Source organism: Typopeltis vanoorti, chromosome 1 (assembly GCF_054136105.1).
Source record: "Typopeltis vanoorti isolate ZY-2024b chromosome 1, IOZ_Tvanoo_1.0, whole genome shotgun sequence".
NCBI lineage: Eukaryota > Metazoa > Arthropoda > Arachnida > Uropygi > Thelyphonidae > Typopeltis > Typopeltis vanoorti.
Window position 1 is genome coordinate 156,768,121 of NC_143549.1, and position 25,340 is coordinate 156,793,460.

Below are 25,340 nucleotides of genomic sequence, written 5' to 3' on the forward strand. Positions count from 1 at the left end.
ATTGAGTGTTCCTGGTAAGATTTATTGAAATATACTTGAGAAAGTTTGGTTGAGAAGAATTGTGGAAGAAAGCTTGGTGAAGAACAAGATTTATTCAGGCCAAATGGAAGCTATCAGGATATCAGATTTTCACTTTATGAGAAATAGTTGAGAAATTATGGGAATATAACAAAGATCTGTATTTAAGTTTTGCAGATCTGGAAAAGGCATATGACAAGGTGCCAAGAGAGAAGCTGTTCAAAACGCTACAGTTGTATGGTGTCAGTGGGGGCATTATATCAAGCAATTCATTTTTTTTTTTTTTTTAGTTGTAAGTCAGCAGTTAGAATTGAAGTACAGGAAGATAGTTTAATGTTAAATCTGGTGTCAGACAAGGATGTACATTATCCTCACTTATCCTCACTCTTATTCATTATCTATATGGATCACATTATGAAAAGTGGTATTAATTCTGATATCAAAATTGCAGAAGTTAATGTTAGCTCTTTGCTTTATGTGAATGATGTTATACTTCTAAATAAATTCGCTAAAAGTCTGCAAGATTCCCTGACTAAATTGAATAACTGTTAGATATGGTATGAAGGTCAGCAATAACAAGACAAAGACAATGAAAATAGGCAGAGGCATTGCAAATATCAACTGTGATATTTTCAATGGAGAACCTATAGAACAAGTAAAACATTTCAGCTACTTAGGCACAATTTTTAGTGAAGATGGTAAATTAAATATGGAAATAGACAACACAATCAACAAAGCTGGTATGGTAGGAAGTCAACTGAATAAATTTATATGGAATAAGAGAGAAATTAGGCAAAACACGAAATTAGCTGTATACAGTGTTCAAGCCAATTTTAATTTATGGATCTGAGAGCTGGGTTAGAAATTAAACGCTTGACCAAAGACTAGAGACCGCAGATATGAGAGTCCTGAGAAAGATTAGAGAGGTGAACAGATGGCATCAGTGGCAATGCCATATTAAAACCGAGGATATTAGGAAAGAACTTAATATTGTTAGCATCCAGGAATGTGGTAGCAGAGCTAATCTCAGGTAGTATGGTCACTTAAACAAAATGGGAGAGGAAAGATTAGCAAAACAAGTGTTCTTTGCTGGAAGGAAAAAGACCAAGATATATGTGGATTGATACAATAAAAAGTACCTTAGAAGATAAAAATATAAAATCTGATAACGTTGAAGGTCTTGACAGGTAATAAATTGAATTGGAGGAAAATTTTAGATAGGAAGTTAGTAATGGTCTTAGTCAGTGGTGTTCAACCTTTTTTTACTAAGCGAGCTACTTTTCTATAAAAAGTTATTCGGTGATCTACTCTTATATAGATCATGTTCCCCCAACCTGATATCTGATTACGCACAAATAAACAACTAAAAAAAAAAAAAAAAATACACAACTAAAAACTTTATTTGTGTATTTAAAATTTTTTTTTATCACTTTTAATTAATTTAATACAAAAATATTTTAATACAAAAAAAAATATATATATATATATTGGAATAAAATATTTATTTCTCTATTTTGGAAACCAAAGTTAGAAAAACAGCAGATTGATTACAAACTCATAAGTTACAGGAAATGCTGGTTGATTTTTAAAAAAAAAAAAAAAAAAGTTAATGTGAAATTTTGCATTGTTTGGACCTCGCAATATTTTCATAGTCAAGTTGATATGAAGAAGTGGCCAATTGCAGACAATCATCCAAATGATCGTTTGTAATTTGGTTTCTTAATTGATTTTTTATGACAGTCATATTTGAAAAAGCGGATTGTGACAAGTATGTCGATCCGAAACACAACAGAATTTTTTTGCACAATATCAGTTAATATTGGGAATTTTTCATGTGCATACTTCCAAATGACTTCATTGTTTATTGATTTTAAATGTAAACTATTCTGCATGTTTATTATCTCAAATTCTACTTCAGCTTGGTTTATATCAAACAGCCCACTAATTTTATTTGAAATGTCTTTGATGTTCAAGTTTTCTTGAAATGGATTATTGATAAAAGATACAATCATTTCAGTTTTATTAAAATCTTTAAATCTTGAATTTATTTCTTCCTCAACTAATTCTATTTCACGAATAAATTCTTTTAAATCATAGCGAAGCATTTCTTGATTTTGTTCAAAAAATTTTAATAAATATGGGAGATGTCTAACTTCGTGGTCATTTATATTTTTCTTTAATAAAAGTAAATATCGTTGGAAAGTTTTTATTGAACTTAACATGTCAATTAAATTTTTATCTCTACCTTGTAACTCTAAATTTAAATTGCTTAATTTCGTACAGAAATCTACTAAAAATAAGTGTTAACAACCATCTTTTATCACTCATTTGTGGATAAATATCTCATTTTTCATCAAGAAAAATTTTTATATCGTTAATTAATACAAGAAATCTTTCTAAAAATTGACTTCTGCTGAGCCAGCAAACATTATTGTACAACAGAAGTTCCCTATCATCATCTGCCTGTAATTTAAATAACTGCCGTTGCAGGGCTTTTCCTTGAACAGAATTTACAATTTTAAATGTAATATCCAAAACATCTTTTGTGTTTAATCTTTTACTACACAGTACTTGTTGGCGAATAATACAGTGGTGTGTTAAAGAATCTGGATATTTGTCATCGATTTTACATAATGAAATGAAGCCTGATTTATTACCTATCATTGCAGGAGCACCATCAGTAGTAATAGACACAAATTTAAAAAGTGGAAGTTTGTGTTGTTTCAGAAATTCATCAAATGCCGAAAAAATGTCGTCTCCCCTAGTCCTTCCCAATAATGGTATAATTTTCAAAAGTTCTTCTTTACTTGAATAAATACCATTAACTGAGCAATATCAGTGAACTCATTTGATTCATGAAATTGTAATGAAAACGCAACACACTGGTGAATATCTGACATAAACCTGGCCTGGAAACTTTTCTCCGGCAATTGGAACTCTTGCTTTCGGCAATTTGAAACCTTGTCTGCATCCTAGAAGTAGTCTCTCTCTCTAGTGACGTCTCAGACCAAGAAGCTCCTTTCTGGAAGTGGGAAACTCCCCTCTCAAGCAATGTGGATCCGGGCAGTTTCTTTGACTGCGACTCTGGACAGTTTTGGGAAGCACTGTTCTAAAGGATCAGTGACTTTTTTTTATTACTTATAAATGAGCAGCTATTGAAAATCTTTCATAATTTATTGTCCTTTAACAAGTATTTAGACATTTATAAATAAAATCCTCTTGAAAATAACCAATAAAAGTTTTTGGATTATTATCAACTTGAAACAGTACTGTTTTTACCAACAGTAAAACAATGCTATGCAGAGGTGGAGGACATGGAAGAAATTTTTAAAGAGAAAGAAGAATTACAAATAAAGTTAGAAGAGCTGCGCCAGAAAATGGTAAGTTAATTTGTGCCTTCAGTGAGTGTTATCCCTGAATTCGAATTTCTGTGAACTTTGAATCTGTTATACTGCCATTAAAGTCTTATGGTGAAATAAATGCTGTAGTGTTTTTTATAGAATGATTTTTCTATGTTATTTTGACTCCTTTATTTATATATATATATATATATATATATATATATATATATATTCTTTTTTTTTTTAATGGAACTTTTTACATCTGCAGTGATACTAGTATTTGTTTGGTTATCCTTCATGGGGTGCTTATTCATGATGAAGGGACCACCTAGTGATAGTACTGTCCCTTTTCATTCTTCCTCATTCTGTTTGCTTTTCTTTCTGTATTTTTCACTCTACTTCTGTCTTTTTTACTATCCTATCTTCCAGACCACCACCACCACCACCACTGGGATCCAATGCCCTTCTACTGTGTTTTCCATACATAGCAACCTGTGTACATCTGAAAAGGGGATTCTGCTAGTCTTGCATACTTTGACAAGATCATAGTCCTGGATAGTTCAGCCAGGATCATTCAGCTAGTGACCTTTGGTGCAATGGTCTAGGTGGTAGAGCCCAAGGCCCTGACACCCAGACCATGGAGTAGGTGACTTACTGCAATATAGTGTGTGTGTGTGGGGGGGAGGGATAACTCTGGCATTCCACTTTTAAGTGCATTTATTGCTTGCTGATTAACGTGCGACCATTTGTGACTCTGGTGGGTGAGAGTTCTGACACTGAACAAAAATCCCTTGAGTGTGAATCCTTCAGTTTCTCACACGGTTCCAGTCAAGTTCTGATACTATAGATACATCATTTGATAACAGAGGTAATGCCTGACATGTATACTGATGTATCATTGTTGCCTATCATACATGCAACATATGAAAAACCAGTAGGGAAAATGTCATCTTCTTTATTCAAAAGGATTTAGGACTGGCAGATCCTCCAGAACAGTTAAACTACGTTCCGGTCATGTCCTTGTTGAGGCATCATGTCATCAGCACTGATATATTACTTACTGAGAGCAACATCATTTGGTGTTATACTGTACTTGTACAACTTCCTTTTCTCACACACATTCCAAGTGGTTAAAACTCTTAAATTTGAAATAGAAAAAAAAACACTGAAACTAAATTCCTAATTAAGCTTGCACACAAGTTTGTATCCCAGGATATCTCATATATAACTTATCTTCTGCATTATCCTTTTTAAACTATTCAACCATTTTAAAGAGATTGTCTTCAAACACTTTAACAGGGAAAAAAAAATCTTTTTTTGTTTATAAAAAAACACAAATATACCACATGAAATCAACTACTGAACTATGCAAGCACCAGTATATTCTTCAAATCACAACAAGAAAAACAATTAATGCACAACTTCCTTTCAATCACATAAAACAACACTTATTTTTCTATATGGACAAAACTTCTGGAATTTCAATTTCTTGCCTTCTTACTGAAACTTTTATTCCTTCTTGAATTCTCACACAGGAGAAAGATTAACATAAAGATTGGTCTCTATATGACAGCAACATGTAGAGACTTCTTGCATCTTAAAATCACAGAACTGAAGAAACCATGATCTTGTTTTCATTCAAGACAGTTCAGTAACTTCACTTTCTTCATGAAAATAAGTATGAAAGCCATCCAAGAAAGTAAGGTCCATTCAAAATTTACTGCCAAATATGTGGGAGAGGAATCATGCATGTTGTGCTGCTAGCATAGAGCGACTTGTTAGCTAACTGTTGATCATTTTACTTTCATTCCATTGTTTGTTTTCTATGAATAATTTGAGTGCTGTGGAAAAAAAAACAAAAAAAAAAAATCCTGCCAGTTGCAAGGTTTGTGACATGATACGGTTTTAGTTGGCAGAAACCAGTAGTACCTGCAGAAATTCACTGACAATCATGTAAGGTTTATGGACCTAAAGTAATGAGTGACGGTAAGGTTAGGCAATGGTGTCATTTGTTAAGAGGAGGACACAACATGGTTCACGATGAACAGAACAGTGGCCAGCCAAATGCATTGACAGACAATTTGGAGAGTCAATGTGAAAATTAATTGTGATTCTTTAACACTTTGAGTCCTAAACCTACTGGAACTTAAAGAACCCTGTGTCCTGACCATTTTTAGTTCTATTTAAAAAAATTCTGTGCAGTATTTCTGTGGAATATCCAAATAGATATTTTTATGTCTTTTAGTTAGCATCTTTGACAATTAATTGGAACAAAAATTTTAGTTATACATGTGGTATGGGTTCCAGAAACAGGTTGCAAGAAATTAAGGTTTTTGAAAAAAAATAAAAAGTTAATTTTTTATTAGTTTCTATATATATTTACTTCTTTAGTGTTCAAAATTCAACAAATCCAGTCAAAATATTGCTTAGATGTTACATAAATAATGAAAATTATAAATAAAATTCCTGTGTGTTATGATGATGAAAATATCATTTTACATAGGAGTGTACATCGCTATAATTATCCACTATTGGCCACAAAAGTCAAGTGGTAAATTATTGAATTATGCCATTCATTTCTTGAAATGCAAGGCATATTACATAATCCTTTCTTTCATGCTTACCGGGTCATCAGAATACATTATGAAATTTATGGATACAACTACTGTGTTAGAGTAAAACTTTGGTTTAATATAAACCAAAAAATACACTCGACGTTTCGACCTTCACATTAAGGTCATCTTCTGGAGTATATATATACACACACACAAAGAAACAAGCTGCACTACAATCTACATGGCATGCTAAAGTTCTGATCAACTGTTAAAACTATTTGCCTGACCTGTAGTTAAAAAAAAAAAAAACCTCACTACATCAAAGCTAGAGTATTGTTATCTATTAGGTTACAAAGTTAATTAAGCTGGAGAGTAATAATAGATAAAGAAATAAATAAAATTAATTATATAAGTATACATATAAATTGCAACTGGTATGGATACTGGACAATAAAAAATGAAAATTGCTTAGAGTTCTAAAGTCAGATTTTGCTGGAAATTAAGTGGGCTGAATGTGTGCCATCCAAATTCTTGGGAGTTTTAAGCCCCCATTATTATTAAGATTAGGGTTGTTAATCAAAATTTCACAGGCTTCTTTAAATTTCCATTCATAACAAGTTTTTATAATGCAAAGAACGAGTACTTTTCCAATCAATTCGGGGTAGGGTGTTAAGAACATGATCTGAGAGGCCTGCTTCACCAAAATTATTATATTTAATGTGTCGTTTGTGTTGTTTTTTTTTTTTATGGATAGGGAGGGTATGTATATTTTGGTTTATATTTTGTATATTTTGGTTTATATTAAACTAAGGTTTTACCCTAACATGGTAGTTGTATCCATAAGTTTCATAATGTATATTACATAACATTATATATACATTTTTGATAATATTCAGTTACCTTGTATCTGCAACCAGGATTGTCCAATATAAGCACAATACTGTTATAGCAAATAAAAATTGCAAGATGAATGATGAAAAATGCAGATGATTAGAACACAAAAATTGCTAGAAATATGTAGTAAAATAATGAAGTATGGACTGTTATATACATCAGTGCATGTGCCAGTATCTTTCCTTAGTGTGGAAATCTTCAAAACAGCTGATGGGCAGGCATTATGATATACTAATATAAATTGTTTTTTTTTTATTGATAAAAGTCGATCATCCTCATGGATAATGAAGCTGAGAGTTCAAACTTAACTACAGTACAGTCTGATAATAAATTTCAAGCATATATTATTATTTTTGGAATTTTTAATTTAGAGATGTAAATATACATCGATGGGATTCTGGGTTCAAGCGCGATCAATTTACATTGATAGGACTCAAAGTGTTAAAAAATCATTGAGCAAGATTCCTGTTTATTCCCAGAAGACAGGCCATCATCTTTTTGAACAATTGTGCATGTTTGAATTTTTTTGTTTTCAGAGATGAGTGGTACCACTGCATTGATTGTTGTTGACTCGACATTTGTATACGAAATTCACCTTTTTGTTATCAATCACAATATAAGAAAAAAGTTCATGTCCTTCATTTTTGTAATGCTCCAAAAAAATTTAAGCTGATTCCACTTGTTGTTTATGTAAATCAGTCAGCATTTTTGGGAACTATCTAGCACACAATTTCTTATATTCCTAGCTTTTTTGTCACAATTTCATGAATGACTGAGCATGAAAGTTCTGGGAATTAAAAGAAAAAAATTCCATAATTGTGAAATGACCACGAATTTTTCTGTTCACTCTTTCTGCTAAATCTTCTGTCACCCCACTCAACTGGCCACTGTGCTCTTCATCATGAATATTCTTGTGCCCTTCTTTTAACAAATGACACCATTGCCTAACCTTACTGTCACTCACTGTGTTAGGCCCATAAAACCTTACAGAGTTGTCTGTGGATTTTGGCATTACTGCTATGAACCTTGCAACTGGCAGGATTTTTTCATCATAGTACTCCTTATATGCGGGTGGTCTGAAAAGTTCTCGGCCTAACAATGAATAAACGAATTTATAATTTCAAAATTATTTTTCAACATAATCTCCCTTAAGACTAATACATTTATTCCAGCGATGCTCCAGCACCATTATCCTGTCCCTGTAGTGGTTCTCAGTAAGATCTGCACAATACCCCTCTACAGCTGCAATCACCTCTTGATTTGAATAAAAATGCTAACCATCGAGAAAGAGTTTTTTATTTTTGGGAAGAGATAGAAGTCAGAGGGAACCAAATCTGGGGAATAGGGTGGATGTTCCAACAATTCTTAGTGTAGATGCCTTAATTTTTTCCATCGCCAAAACACTTTTGTGGGCAGGTGCATTGTCCTGATGAAAGATGATTTTTTTCTTCTGCAAACCAGGTCTTTTCTCATGAATTTTTTCGTCTAGCCTGGTTAAAAGATCGGAATAATATTCCTCAGTTATTGTTTTATCCTTTTCAAGATAATTAATAAACAAAATGCCTTTAGCATCCTAAAACACCAATGCCCATGACCTTTCTTGCTAATGGAACTGACTTGTCTTCTTTGGCACTGAACAACCGGCTTCTGTCCACTATTTTGACTGCTGTTTGGATTCTGGTGTTTAATGGTGAATCGAAGTCTCATCCATAGTAATAAATCGATGCACAAAATCAGTTTTATTGTTAAAATGCTCCAAGCACTGTTCAGAGATTTTCATGTGAGTGTGTTTTTGATATGCTGTGAGCAAGCATGGCATCCATCTTGCGCAAAGCTTTTTCATTTGCAATTCTTCATGCAAAATATATCCTACACGTTCTTTTGAAATGCCTATGGTCTTGGCAATTTCACTCACTTTGACTCGCCGGTCATCCAGTACCATATCGTGCACTTGATCAATGATTTCTGGTGTTACATTGTTACATTTTTGGACATCCTTCACATTAATCATCTTCAAGGCTGGTACGGCCATGTTTAAACTCGACAGCCCATTTATTAATTGTCGAAAACGAAGGAGAAGAGTGACCATAAACTTTGAACTTCAAATGAATTTCTTTTGCTGTTAAACCTTTTAGAAAGAATCTTATAACCGCACGATACTCAATTTTATCGATTTCAAGGGGATATAGACAACACTTTTGTTTCAGACAACTGTATAAAACAAACTACTTGATAAGAATGATTTACAATTTCACATGGATACTTATGACAGATGTACCAACTTAGGGGGAAAAAAAAATCTTGCCGATAGTGCAACCATCCATGGCCGAGGCCGAGAACTTTTCAGACCACCCTCGTAAATTATTTATAGAAGACAAGCAATAACAGAACAAAAGTAAAATTGTTAACAGCTGGCTAACGCATCACTCTATGCTACCATACATGCTTGATCCCTCTCCAATGTATTATTTGACAAGTAAATTCTGAACAGACCTTGCTTTCTGGACATGCCTCGTAATAAACTGCTGAAAACTATATTATTATTATTATTATTAAGAGAGACCTCCACGGAGTCAGGGACTCATTGAGGGAGGCCACATACTACATGCACCAGTTGTCATACATACTTGTCATACCAGCTGTCATTTCTCGTATACATGTAGACATCTTTGCACACACGTTTGGGTCCGAATTGGACGAACACAGTCAATCTTTCTCTCCTTTTCAACATTTCCATGACAAAGTCCATTCCCGTCGTTAACAAAATTATATAATGTTGCTCTCTTACACTGATATTTTCACTATTCCTCCCTTCATAATTTAGTTTCCCTGACTCTGTGTTAGCTCTCATGCCAGTTATCTTGAATTCATTCAAGGTAATGAATGAATGAATTGTGAGTGCAAGCAGTGTGAATGAATTACCTTGAATTCATTCACACTGTTTGCACTCTCACAACATCCAATTGAAATCCATTCCAATCACGCACCACCCTCTGAGAGAAAAATCTAGCCCTCATGCTCTTTGTAAGTTTCAATCATATGACCTCTTTCTTCTCCTGTTTGTTAGTGTCTGCAGTTTACAAATTCTCAATTTGTCTTTATTATCACTATTCCACAATCCAGATATCATTTTTAACACTCTCCTTTGCACTCTCTCCAATATATCAGTGACATCCATTTTCCCATGTCCACAATTCCAGCCTTCTGAAATCATTCTGCAAATACTGCATATCAGCAGCATTCCTGATTACCCTACCTATCTTTGCATCATCAGCAAATAGCTGTATGTCTCTTGTCAGCTCCTTCCCAATATCATTAATGTACAGATTGAATAACAGTGGACCAAGCACTTATCCTTGTTGTACACCATTGGTTACTTTAAATCTTGCAGACTCACATCCCCTGTGTACCACTTTTTGATATCTGTCAGTCAGCCATCCTCTTATTCATTCTAATATTCTATAACCCGAACAAATATTCTCTGATTTATGCAACAGTCTACCATTCTGTATTCTGTCGAAAGCCTTAGCAAAATCCAAAAGTATCCATTCCCACTATCTAATTCAATGGTAGCATTGTTATAGAATGTGAGCAAGTTGCTAAAACATGACCTTTCCTTAGTAAACCCATATTACTCATTGTCAAGTAGAGATTAACTATCAACCCATTTCTGAATGTGAGCCCTGACCATCTTTTCCAACATCACTACCCCTGAGATACTAATTGGTCAGTAGTTGGACGCATCAGTCTTTGCATCACCCTTGTGCAATGGAACTGCCATACATTCTTTCCATTCCTGCAGAATCTTCTCTGTTCTGAGAGACTCATATTAAACAGCCTGGTCAAAGGAATGGCCAGTTCAGCTGAACACTATTAGCAGACGTGCTGATATCCCATCAGCCCCTATTGCTGAATTCTTATTCAGTTTGTGCAACAGCTCTAATACCTCATCCTCATACACCTCAGGTTCTTCATCCAGTGAAGAGGTAGCAGTGAGTTCAATGTTGCATATACCAGGTTGATTGCTTTTAACAAAATGGGTACTCATTAGTTGAACAACCTTTTGTGCATCTGTTACCCTCACACCATCTGCATTTAGAAGAGTTATTCTTTCATTAGCATATCGGCAGAATTCTTGTGGGTTATCTTAGCACACAGAGCCAGTTTCTTTTCATATTCAGATTTTGTTTTCTGTACAACAGTTGTGACTATTTCAGCCTGCTGCTCATAATTTTCATAATGGACATCATCCTTATGCACACTGTATTCTTTCCACATCATGCTTTTCTTACGAATCCCTTGTATTCCTTAGTTGGTCATAATTCTCTGCTTTGCGGTTCAGCATGTAAACTTTTCTGATTGGAACTTTCATAAACTTTGTCACTTTCCAAGTGAGTATTGCATGGTCACTGTCACTAACCTGAGGTAGAAGAGTTACATCTTTAACTAAAATGTCCTCTTACACTATAATTAAATCTTGACACTCTTTGACCTAAAGTTCCTTCTATCACATGCTGCTTGAAGAAGTTGTCCTGCAGCTGCTCAATAAATGCATTTTCATTCTTATGAAATTCTACTGCTATCCCAATCAGTATTTGGATAATTAAAGTCTCCCATTATGATTACTCTTGTTGCATTCCATTTTTCTATTTGGTGATGCATTTCTTCATCACTACCAACCAATCCACCAGGTTTGTAATAACACCCCACTACATAATTGATCTTGTTAGATTCCACCTCACACTAGATGGCTTCAAACTCACTGCCACACGAAGTATTGCTAGTAGTACTACAATCATAGGTCTCAACTCTAACTGGATTCAAGTCATCAATATCATTAACAGCATACCCCCTCCTATCCTATTCTCTCTATCCTTTCTAAAAGTACTGTACCCTTTACATTCGATACCAGTTAGTATATCTGATTCTGATAGCCAGGTCTCACCCCCATATTGACTAAGGTAACAAACTCTCTACCCCTTTGTTTCTGATACTCCTAGCATTCATGTACAGACAATAATCTACCTGCATGTTCTTTTGTATAGTTTTGTCTGCAGTCTACTTGACACATGGACAACTTGCAGATCTCTGTCCTTCTCATATACACGTAGACATCTTTGCACGTTTGATGGGTCCAAATTGGATGAACACAGTCAATCTTTCTCTCCTTGTCAACATTTCCATGACAAAGCCCATCCAATCATTAACAAAATTATATGATATTGTCGCTCTCTTACACTGACATTTTCACTATTCCTCCCTTCATAATTTAGTTTCCCTGACTCTGTGTTAGGTCTCATATCAGTTATTAGTTTTTCTAGACTCCTAATACCAAATGCATTCAGGTGTAGGCTGTCCTTATACAAATCCAATCTTCCCTCAGTCTCACTCCTCACATTCAAAAACTACCCATACCTTCTGCACAGCCTATGTATCAAATCGTTTGCCATCATAGCTCTTCTTAATTCATTTTTATCATATCGAGGTAAAATACTGACAATTTTCACTTTTGCATAATGCACCATCTCATCGTTTGAACATTGTGAGACAGTTTTGAGCAAAAACCAAGTTTGTGTGTTGGATCATTTGCTGTATTCACCTGATTTAGCACCCTGTGACTTCTTTCTCTTCCCCTGACTTCATTTGCTGATGAAAGGAAAGTGATAGGACACCATTGAAAACATTCAAGCAGCAGTTACCATGACCCTCAACAGTAAAAAACCGATATAAAAAAACTCATTTAATGAATTAATTGACCTTGCCAAACGCTGTATCGAAGCTGAGGGAGAGTATATTGATTGAAATAAATGATTTGAATAATTATAATTGGCCTGTGTTTTATTTTCTATCCAAAGTTCGGTTTCTTTTTGGACAGAGGGTGTAATCAAGGTGATGTAGAGCTTGCAGATGATTTAATATTCAGACAGTATGGACAAAACATAGCACACTCGGTCGTCAACTCGACCACAAAAAAAAAAAAAAAAAAAAAAAAATGAATAGCTTCATAATAAATCAGGCAGCTGTGCGTACGATAACTGTGGGATACGATAGTTATTGTACGATAACCCAGGTACGATAACTACCTCTCACACACACTCAGTCGTTTTCAAGCATCTGTTGCATGTGGTGTATTAATTAAAATTCTTCTGAAATACTACCTATAAAATGTCTAGTAAAAGGAAAATGCCTTCATCTACAGATACGCCAGCTAAAAAGTCAAGGAGAACTTTATTTAGAGTGTAAAATGAAAGTTATCCAGAAGTATGAAGGCAGAAAGAAAGTGAATATGAGCACGTGACTTGAAGTTATCACATTCCACGGTATCGACAATACTTAAGGACAAAGAAAGAATTCGGGAAGCTGTGAAAGGTTCCGCACCATGACCCTGATGATCCCCAACCCAGCACAAGCAAAGATTAAAAAATTGATTTTGTAAATTTCATTTGTATTAATTTTTACATTAATTTCAGATTGTATTTTTGCATTTACAGTATGTACAGTATTATTTTTCACATTATGCAATATACATAATTATAAATTTAAAAGATTATAAAAATAAATTATAAAGATGATAAAAAGATTAGAAAGGTTAAAGAATACTGTTAATAAATATATGGCCGACATATGACCAGATCGACTTACGACCTGTCAGCCAGAACAGAAGTCAGTCTTAAGTCGACGACCAAGTGTAGATGTCAATTTAATGTGGAAAAGTTTAAAGTTATGCATTTTGGGATAGAGAAATTACAAGCTGTGTACCACATTGCAGGAACTGATGACGCAAGGATTTGGGGATAGTAGTAGATAGAGCTGAAATTTAGATGGCATATGCCAGAATAGCTCGCAGGACGATTGCTTGGTTATTGAAGAACACACTAAGAGGCAGAGATAAGGGATTTATCATTCCTCTTTATAAAGCATTTGTATGACTACATCTGGATTATTGTGCTTAAGTCTGGTCACCTTGGTTTCTTAGGGCAGGAGAAAACAAATAATGTTGGTATAAAAGAGGTAACAATAAATATATAAGAAAGACTTGCGAGCGACATTATATAGTGATTCAATTATTAAAAGTGTGCTGGGCAAGAGGATGCATAAAGCATGTTTTACTGGAGGTAGAATGAGTAGAGTGATTGAGGCATTAGATATGAGGAGTAAGCAAGCAAAAGAATTGGTAGTTGTAATAGGTACAAATGATTTGACTGCAAACAAAGAACATGTCAGATTGGATATCAGGAGGTTGTTGAGATAGATAAAAAGAATAGTGTTGATAGGAAAGGTAGTAAAGGTGTTGCCCAGTTATGACAGTGGTGAGTTGAGGCGAAGATCAAGGATTATGAATGATATGTTATTAGAATGAGTCTGAGTGAACGACTTTATTCTCTAAAATTAAGGAGATCTCAAAAAAGTATAGTTTTATTTATCTTGGATCCAATTTGTTTTATAGTTTTTAATTTATTTTTACTATGTATATAGTTTTTTTTTTTGTTAGTTTCATTAAATATATTTTTATTTAGTCTTGAATCAGTTATTTCCTGGATTCTAAAAGAAATAGTTAAGTCATTACACCAGTTGGATTGAACTGTTGTAAAATTTATTTAACACTTGGCGTAAAAAGAGTTTCTTTAAAGAGATAAACAAAATGGCACAGTCTTTAAAGAGAGATATGACCTCACTGTCAGGTTTGGTTCTGTGTACTATATAACAGCCATATTATCTGCTGTAAGTTGAAATGGAGAAGGTGCTGGTTCCCTAATTCATTAATAACGCTGAGTTGACTATGCTCAGCAAGGCCTGCACCGCATGTGAGAAGAAAGGGGATGACAAACCAGAGATCCTACTGTAGTTCTGTCTGCATTGTTGGCAAATGTTTATTTTTATTATTTTTATGTATATAACAGAACTGCTTTGACTTGATGGATTTCGATGAAAAATAGTGATTTGGTAAATTTAGTTTAATCCTTTATCCAAGTGTAAGCAAACAAAGTTTGCACCTGAATTATCTACAGGACTGAGGCAACTTGTAGTAAAGGTGGACCAAGCTCTCATCACTCATTGTCTCAGTATCTCTCATAATGCAAAGCACATCTCCTTGCAGACATGTATAATGCTATGCATTAAGGGAAGGGTCCCTACCCAGCCCGGTTTCAACCTTTAATGAGGTCTCGTCAGTGGGAGCCAGACCCCAAAGAGGTGATACTAAGCAGAAACAATGGAGAGGTCATAGCTTGGTCCACCTTTACTACGAGTTGCCTCAGTCCTGAAGATACTTCAGGTGCAAACTTTGTTTGCTTACACTTGGGTAAAGGATTAAACTTATAGTCTAACCAAGTGGAAAATAAACTTCCAACATTTTTCTCTAAATCCAGAGTAATTTAATAATAAGGAGGTACATCTTTTGTCAACTTGTATAGGTAAATATGACCTCTCCATTGCTTCTGCCTTAGTATCACCACTTCAGGGTCTGGCTCCCACTCAGTGGTGAGCTATGGAGATTTCAACAAAGGGCTCACATCATTGAGCAAAAAAAAAAAAAAAAAAAAAAAAAAAAAAAGCTGTATTTCACACACAAACTTTTTTTAATACAGCTTGTGTACGAATGTCGATCAAAAATTATGAAGGGATAACCCATAAAGGTTGTCCCTTCATGCTTTTTTTTTTTACTATCAAACTTTTTTTACTATCAGAATATAATAAGAATAAAATCTTTTATAATCGCACATATGAAATAGTCCACATTTTTTATAAACAAAATAACTTTCTTTTGTTTGCGATAAACATTTTTATGACAAACAATCTATAAATAATAAATAAATATTATCTAAAAACAATAACATTGAAGTACGTTATATATCTCTTTGTTTTTATGCTTCAAACGATAATCAACGGTACCAATCAAGGGGCATTATTTTATAGTCCTGTTTATTTATATGCGATTACCAAAAGTGAATTCTTATTTGTAAAATGGTAGTAACAGTAACTATAATATTTTATTTAATAAAATCACTTTGTTAGGTTACTGTATGAGTTTGTAGCTTAATATATTTTAATTTTTTTTTTTAATAAATAAAGTAAACAAGAACAACAAGGGGCTCGCAAATTTGAGAAAAATTTGTTAACAAAGGGTTTGGGCGAGCCCCTTATAGCTCACCACTGCTCCCACTGACGAGACCTCAATAAAGCTTGAAACCGGTCTGGGTAGTGGCCCTTTCTTTAATGCATAGCATTATACATGTCTGCAAGGAGATGTGCTTTGCATTATGGAAGATACTGAGACAAGGAGTGATGAGAGCTTGGTCCACCTTTACTACAAGTTGCCTCAGTCCTGAAGATACTTCAGGTGCAAACTTTGTTTGCTTAAACTTGGATAAAGGATTAAACTAAATTTATAGTCTAACCAAGTGGAAAATAAACGTCCAATAGTGATTTGATCTTTAATAAAATTTGTTCAACCATTTCAATTTTGATTTAACTGTGAAATTATATTTGTGAAGTTTGAAAACTCATCAGAAATTCTGAAATGGTTTAGTTTTCCATCTAAATTATGTTAAGCATTATGAAATGATAAAAATAAAACATGTACTATTCTGCTACAACAAATTCTGAAATGTTATTGTATTGATGTCCATTGAGTTGGTAACTAGGTTAATTGCAAGATAATAATCAGCAGGTTATCAGTAGTATAGTATAGCTGTGGGATTAGTAACTTGTAAGGGTTTTCAGAGACAGCATCATTTATTTATTATTATTATTTTTACACATTGGACCTCCATGGAGTCAGACACATCATGGGTGGTCACACTATTTCACACATATCCAATCCCTCATCCGACTGTGCCTTAAACTGATTCAATGTGTCTACACCCACAACACACACACACACTCAGGCAATGCATTCCATTCACCAACCACCCTCCATGCAAAGAACCTACTCCTCTGTTCACACCCTCCTTATACAGTTTCCATTGATGGCCCTTTGTTCTACTTCCCTCTCCCATTCTATGAAGATTGTTGTCGACCCAATAACAACCCATTGACTAGCTTATATATCTCAATCATATCCTCCTCCTATTCACGAGGCTCTGCAACTTACATTCTCTCAATCTGTCCTCGTACGCCATATTCCAAAGACCACTGACTACCTTTGTGAATCTTCTTTGGACCCTTTCCAACATATCCTCGTCACCATGAAAACCCAGCGACCAAATATCTGAGCACAATAATCCACATGAGGCCTGATCAAGGCCTTATACAATGGAATCATAACCTCTCTATTTCTGCATGTCAGGGTCCTCCACATCATTGCCATTATCCGATGTGATGTCTTCACAACTTGTGCAATGTGGCCCCTGAATTTCAAGTACTTGTCCACCATCACTCCTCAGATCTCTCATCTCCTCTACATCCCATTGTTGCTTACCAAATCTCGAAACATTACACTTTGCAACATTGAACTGAAAGTTCCACTTACCTACCCAATTATGCAATTTATTCAAGTCCTCTTATAAGGCAATAACATCTGCTTGACTTTGCATTGCCTGCAAACAGCTGGATATTGCTAGTTAAACACAACCCAGTATCATTAACATACAAATTGAACAACAATGGCCCCAAAATTTTGGGATACTGCACCCCCATACATATACAACTTTCTGATACCTATCTGACAGCCAGTCACTGATCCAACTCAGAAGTCTGTTATCCAATCCCATCTGTTTCAATTTAAGAGCTTATCTGGCAGTCTATCAGAAGACTTTGAAAAATCTAAGTACACCACTGCATATGCATCTCCCCTGTCCAAAGTATTTATCACTTTGTTATGGTACATGAGTAACTTAGTGAAACATGATCTCCCCTTAACAAACCCATGCTGATAACCATAGAGAATATTATTATCAACCCATTTCTGTATCTTACTTCTCACCAATCTCTCCAGGATCTTCACCACAACTCCATATATGCAGACTGGCCTATAATTTGAAGATACACCCTTATCAGCACCTTTATGCCCTCCTTCCATTCCCTTGGAACTTGTGCTGTTGTAAGACTCTTATTAAACGGGCATGCCAATGCTACTGCCAGTTCCCTGAAACATTCCTTTCAGATGCATGGTTATGTCATCAAATCCTATTGCCTTATAATCAAGTTTGATTATAAGTTTATATATATTATAAGATTATTATAATTTTATATATTATTATTATAATTAATATTATTATAATTTTATATATTATAAGATTATAATTATTTATATTAATAAATAATCAAGTTTGTTTATTTCCTCAAATACCTCTTGCACACTCACAATTAAGCCATCATGATTCCACCCTGATCAGGATGAAATACCCTTATAAATTGATCACTGAATACCTCAACAATGTCTTCTGCAGCAGTTACCATTTTACCAATTTGATCCTTTAACTTCATTTTGCCATGATCATTCTTCCTTCTACTTGTTATGTTATGTAACTAGATTAATTCCAAGATAATAATCAGCAGGTTATTAGTAGTATAGTATAGCTGTGGGATTAGTAACTTTTAAGGGTTTTCAGAGACAGCATAACCAGGAACAAATGAAGTTAGTCCAAACATGTTAAAATCTGATCAATGATAAGTCAACATCAGTTTACAAATAAACTGAAGAATTGCTTATTACCTACTTGTTATCTTCATTCATCATTGCTATTATCGCTATTCTTATTTTTTTGCCAACAGTATTACCAAGAAGCTAATCTACAGGCATTAAAAAAAAAATTCAGTTTTCTTTCAAACCGTCATTCTTACAAAACCATACTATATGTTCTGAACTGCTCGTGGGCATAATTTCTCTAAAAAATTAAATCAAAAGCAATTTCCATTGCTGGTATATTTGTATGCTTTTCTTAATTAGGTAAATTGTTTTAGCATTACAGCTTCATGCTGATATTAAGGTTCTAATTAGTAGCTATTGGTAAGTTAAAGTTTTTGTATATGGGTATGTCCCTGATTTTAAAATTTACATTCAAATATTTGAATACGATCAGATATTATACATGCAGAAATCGCTTTCTGAGACCAGTAATTGACATAATGAAATGTTTGTTTGGCAGCACTTTTCTTTTTTTGTTATCAGTGAATGATAATGAAAATGTAGTATGAAGTCTTTCAAAATACAGTGTGCATTGAAGCAGAGCAATGTGATTAGAATTTCCACTATAAATATTTCCTGTGTATGTACACTAAGCTTTGTATGACATGGTAAAGAATGCTTTTGAAAGTTCTGTGTATTCTACTTAGCGTGCACTCATCCTTCTTGTTTATTCTTTTCTGAATCAGTCCATATTTTGAGGAAATTAACATATGCAGAAAATTATATTGAAGTAAGAAGTATTACTTTATCACCTTCACTTCCTTCATAAGAATTAACTGCAGTATCAGAATCATCACAACGATTATTCTGATACTGCAGAACCAGATAAATTAGACAAACTAATGCTTATAAGTATATTATAAAGCTGTGTTTATGCAATTTTTAGATGTTGATGCACAAAATGTTTTTTTTATTATTAGGACCATTTTAATGATTTAAAAACAGGAAATCAGAATTTGGAACCTGAGATTGCAGGCTATAAAAAATACTTAAAACATATGTCTGAGCATATTGCTAAAAAAGAGAAAGAGTTCATGAATTTGAAAGAAGAAGAAAAGCTAAAATGTAAGATGGTATTTAAATATAATTTTGTATAAGACAAAAACTTGTTATCCTTAACATTTGTTAAGAATTAATTATTGATTTTTTATTTTAATTTTTTGGTTGTATATTTATATAATAATCCACTTTTTTGTAGTTCGTATTCACTTCAGTGTGAAATATTGTTAATATTGTTGGTCCCTGAACAAAGATTAGCAATTATTCAAAAAGAACTTACAAGTTACATGAAAGTTTTATTAATTACATGAGTTTTGTCAATTACATAAGTTTTTAGTAAATGATTAAAAACATGGTCATTACGGATTCAAGTTTAAAAATTTTGCATGCATCACATTTGGAAGAAATAGTAATGATCATTTTTCATAAATTGTTATTGCTTATTAACTGATAGATAGAAGTGTTAGTACAACTGGAGGAAATAGAGGGAAAGTGATAGTAAACAAGCTTATACACCTTTGACGTAGTTGCAGATTGTGTGTGGTTAAGTCTAATTGTGTGTTCTAGTTATGTGTGATTTTCGGTATATTTGTGAGATGGAGAGAGAACATCACATCAGTTAAAATTTGCCACAATTTTTAACATTTGTATGCACAGTTAAGGACAGTTTTTTCAATTGGCTTGCAGTATATTTACAGTTGAGGATGCAGTTGATGCCTTCTGTTTCTTTTTCCAGATTTTCCATAGCAATTATTTAAGTTGGCTGAATACATTTGAAAACTTGAAGCAGAGTTATTTAAGAGAACGAAATCATCTGCATAGATTAAAGAACTAAGCTTAATATATCCTTATAATCATGCGGAGGTTTCTGTGCTTAAGAGGTTTAATCAAATTAAACTTCCCAAGTCCACCCGAGCTCCCCCGTTTTCCCCGTTCTTCTTGTATTCCGGTTCTCTCTTCCTCTCTCACACTACTACTGTTTCCACTGCCAAGCACTTCTGTCTCTTCAGTACCACTCTCCTGATTTATCTCTTCCTCCTGATCTCTGGCACGCATCACACTGTACTTCCACACACTATACTTTCATCCAGCAACACCTTCTCCAGCACTCATTTCAAAGTTATTTAAATGCAACCCATCATGCCTGTATAATTTCATTCTTCCCTGAAACACATGCCATACATCCACAAACTCCACTCCCTTCTCCTAACACAGCTCCGCCAGCATACCATTCATGATATTGGCTCTCTTTTGCAACTCATCATCACAGTTGGGTAATACTGAGCTTTCCTACTACACTGTTATCTTTCACTCTTCTCAATAGTCTCCTGATATTCGTCCTAACATCCTTCTTATGTCCAGTTAGATCATTTGTCCCTACAATCACAACTAACTCTATCTCTCACTCGTTTCTCCCTCATGTCCAATGCCTTAATTATTGTATTCATTCTCTCACCCAGATAGCATACCTTATCGACTGTCAGTAACTAGCCCACTAATTATGGAGTCTCCATATACTGCTAGCTGTTGGAGAAAATGTGAGGTTACATCAGATTGGTAAAAAGCTATATTTAAGAAAAGAGACAGGGATGATTGTTGAAATTGCAGAGGAATAAGTTTATAAAATAAAATAAAAAAATAAAATTTTTAAAAATTAAAAAAAAAAAAGAGACAAACTCAACTAAAATTTTACAAAGTAATGGCCACTCCCACTATTTCTGAACCATAGAAATATGAACATTTCCATGGTTGGAAACATGGACTGTTAGAAAGAAAAATACAAGTTGCAGAGATGCGATTTTTAAGGACAAAATGATGCACAAAATTGGACCATATAAGAAATGAAGACATCAGAAAAGAACTAGATATTTATGATGTAAATCAAGGAAATGAAAAGATCAAAGAATATAGAGATAAATGGAAGAACATCTATTTAGGATGGAAAGATATTGGCTACCAAAAGAGCTGGATAGATATAGACCAATGTGGGTTGGAGGGAGAAAGAGAGACCAGCAGCAAGATGGAAAGGCCAGTGAAGCTGGAGCAGGCAAATGCCTGATCCTTGAAGAGAAGAAACCTAATTAAAACGCTTTCCTGTTCCCCAGAAATGATAACAGAAATCAATGGCAACTATTGCTTCATGAGATAATTTTAATTTTCAATCTCTTTAGGCAAAAATATATCAGAAGTACTGCATCTGTACCTCAGAGGCTAGGTTTCACTTTCACTTCTAGTTCATATTTCAAAAACTTACCTTATACAAATAAACAAATGCAGTCATGAGATATTTTGATAAGAATAAAGAAGATAAATATAATGAAGTAAAATGTTTGAAAGACTACCAAGAAAGCTTAGCAATGAAGGATAACATAACACAAAAGGAATGAAAAATTATAAAAGTGATATAAAAATGGACGATAGATATCCTAGATATTTGGAGTAATTATTTTGAAAAACACAAACGAAGTATGAATTCACAAATGACAGAAAATTGGTATTAAACATCCAGGAGACCTTTGGCAAGAATATAGAAAATAAATATCAAGAAGGTGGCAAAATATTCTGGAGGTTGTTGAAGAAGCTTAGGAATGGAGGAAAGAGTGCTGTAAAAGGAATTAGAGATGATAAAGGTGAAATGAAAACAGGAGAAAAAGATATCCTTGAAGTATGGAGTAATTACTTTGAAAAACTGCTAAATGAAACAAGCAGTGATGACAGCACAGTGATAAAAAAACACTGACCAGGCATGCAGTCAGGAATACATATCCATACTTGAAGTAGAAAAAGCCATCAAAGGCTTGAAATGTGGAAAGGCAGCAGGAGTAGATGATATTCGACCAGAAATGCTAAAGTATGGTGGTATAAGAGTCTTACAGTGGCTGCACTGCATAGTTCAGAAAGCCTGGACGGAGGGACGAATTCCCAATGATTGGAGTAGAGCTCTCATAGTACCCATATATAAAAAGGGAAATAAAACTGAATGTGAGAATTACAGAGGTATTTCTCTACTGAGTGTTCCTGGTAAGATCTATGCAAGTATACTTGAGAAACGGTTGAGAAGAATTGTGGAAGAAAAGCATCCCCAGTACAGAAGAAAAGCAGAAAGAAGAAATACAATACTTAACACAGATCCTACAACTGAATGGTTTCAAAACTAAATTAAGAAAATTCTCAATACAGCACCTACAAGAAACTTAAAATAAACAAGACTTCAAGAATGCAGTCACCCTCCTTATATCAAGAATGTCACAGATAAATTAGCAGAACTTCTCAACAAATACAACATAAAAGTGACTTTCCTACCACTTGAAAAGATATCAAAATCTCTTCATCCTCCGAAACCTCCACATCACTCAATGAAAAAACCCAGGAGTTTACAATATTAACTGTGGTATCTGCTATGTAGGCCAGACGGGGCGATCAGGAGAAATCCGCATGAGCGAACTTCACAAGAACGTACAATAAAAGAGAGAACATGTCTGGTTTGGCATTTCACACAACTTCTACTGGTCATGATGTACTCTGGGACAGAACAAACATGTCCTACATTGATAAAAACTGTTTCACAAGAAAATTCAAAGAGGCAGCAAATATGATCAAAATTCCTATGCAATGCAACAAAAATCAAGGTTTGATTTTAAATCAAGTTTGGTCAGCGTTTATCAAAAATTTACCTAGTTCAGACCTCGGACAGAGTGAAAGTGAACCACAGAATGCGACATCAAATAGCATTGCTTCCAGCTAACACGTATTAACGGTTGTATAGATCTGTTATTCGGTTTTTTAACGAACTTTTTTGATGTTCATAATACCAACAAATAAACTTATTTTTTTTGTAATTTCTTATAGTTTGTGCTTTAAACTGTTAGTTATCTTTACCTCTGAAGATGTTAGTCTGACGACTAACGAAACTTGTCGGGTTTGTTTTTTAATACTTGTTTAGTTTTAAAAAACAGTCTTTTTTAATAAAAATGTGGTCATAAAACCGAAATAATTCGATTAATATATCCTTTTTCAGTATTAAGTTTAATACATCTTTTCTTAATGATGTAATCAGCTATAATAAATTATAATATATTATAAATTACAACAGCGATAGCATGCATTTCTGCCTTAGAACTAATTTACAATCCTTTGATTGTTACTTGATTTTCAGCTCATGTATAAAGTTTTTTTTGCTCTTCTTAAAGTTCCATTTAAATTAATCTGATTAAGTTTGAACAATTTTTACATCATCCTTTATATATATATTTTTATTTTTTTTAGCTCAACAAACTTAAACCAACATTGTTATTATATTCTCATGATTTGTCCATTGCATGTCATAAATTAAACATCTTGTTGTATATTTTATTGTTCACTAATTTCTTTCAACAATTTTTCTGGCTTTCAATTTTTTTTTCAGTTCTATGATTAGTGTGAAAACTCCACTTTAGTCATCTAGAATTCAGTCTAACTTAGCTGACTGCATTATGAAGTAGGCCGTTGCAAAACTTTTATCTAATCATATTTCAGCATTTTGGCTATGTATCATTTACTGAAGTTGCTGATCATATTTTCTGCCTGAAGTATTGATATTATGTGTTCCTGGTCTCCTGGATGTTTAATACCAATTTTCTGTCATTTGTGAATTCATACTTCATTTGTGTTTTTCAAAATAATTACTCCAAATATCTAGGATATCTATCGTCCATTTTTATATCACTTTTATAATTTTTCATTCCTTTTGTGTTACGTTATCCTTCATTGCTAAGCTTTCTTGGTAGTCTTTCAAACATTTTACTTCATTATATTTATCTTCTTTATTCTTATCAAAATATCTCATGACTGCACTTTCTGGAAGGATTTGTTTATTTGTATAAGGTAAGTTTTTGAAATATGAACTAGAAGTGAAAGTGAAACCTAGTCTCTGAGGTACAGATGCAGTGCTTCTGATATATTTTTGCCTAAAGAGATTGAAAATTAGAATTATTTCATGAAGCAATAGTTGCCATTGATTTCTGTTATCATTTCTGGGGAACAGGAAAGAGTTTTAATTAGGCTTTTTCTCTTCAAGGATCAGGCATTTGCCTGCTCCAGCTTCACTGGCCTTTCCATCTTGCTGCTGGTCTCTCTTTCCCCTTCCAACTCACATTGGTCTATATCTATCCAGCTCTTTTGGTAGCCAATATCTTTCCATCCTAAATAGATGTTCTTCCATTTATCTCTATATTCTTTGATCTTTTCATTTCCTTGATTTACATCATAAATATCTAGTTCTTTTCTGATGTCTTCATTTCTTATATGGTCCAATTTTGTGCATCATTTTGTCCTTAAAAATCTCATCTCTGCAACTTGTATTTTTCTTTCTAACAGTCCATGTTTCCAACCATGGAAATGTTCATATTTCTATGGTTCAGAAATAGTGGGAGTGGCCATTACTTTGTAAAATTTTAGTTGAGTTTGTCTCTTTTTTTTTTTAAATTTTTAAAAATTTTAATTTTTATTTTATTTTGTAACCTGTATTTAATAAACTTATTCCTCTGCAATTTCCACAATCATCCCTGTCTCTTTTCTTAAATATAGCTTTTTACCAATCTGATGGAGCCTCACATTTTCTCCAACAGCTAGCAGTATATGGAGACTCCATAATTAGAGGGCTAGTTACTGACAGTCGATAAGGTCTGCTATCTGGGTGAGAGAATGAATACAATAATTAAGGAGTTGGACATGAGGAAGAAACGAGCGAGACAGAGAGAATTAGTTGTGATTGTAGGGACAAATGATCTAACTGGACATAAGAAGGGTGTTAGGACGAATATCAGGAGACTATTGAGAAGAGTGAAAGATAACAGTGTAGTAGGAAAGCTCAGTGTTATCCAACTGTGATGATGAGTTGCAAAAGAGAACCAATATCATGAATGG

General features: G+C 33.9%; 1 protein-coding gene across 2 annotated transcripts in view; it reads left to right on the top strand.

Moving 5' to 3' along the window:
- LOC150110573 (kinetochore protein NDC80 homolog) overlaps positions 1–25,340 on the top strand; it is a 201,158-nt gene that overhangs the window by 98,141 nt on the left and 77,677 nt on the right. For both annotated transcript variants that reach the window (XM_090394897.1, XM_090394906.1), the window contains exons 8-9: positions 3,304–3,398; positions 19,358–19,502. In XM_090394897.1, coding sequence (XP_090251023.1) covers positions 3,304–3,398; positions 19,358–19,502 — 240 coding nt within the window. The remainder of the gene's footprint in view (positions 1–3,303; positions 3,399–19,357; positions 19,503–25,340) is intronic.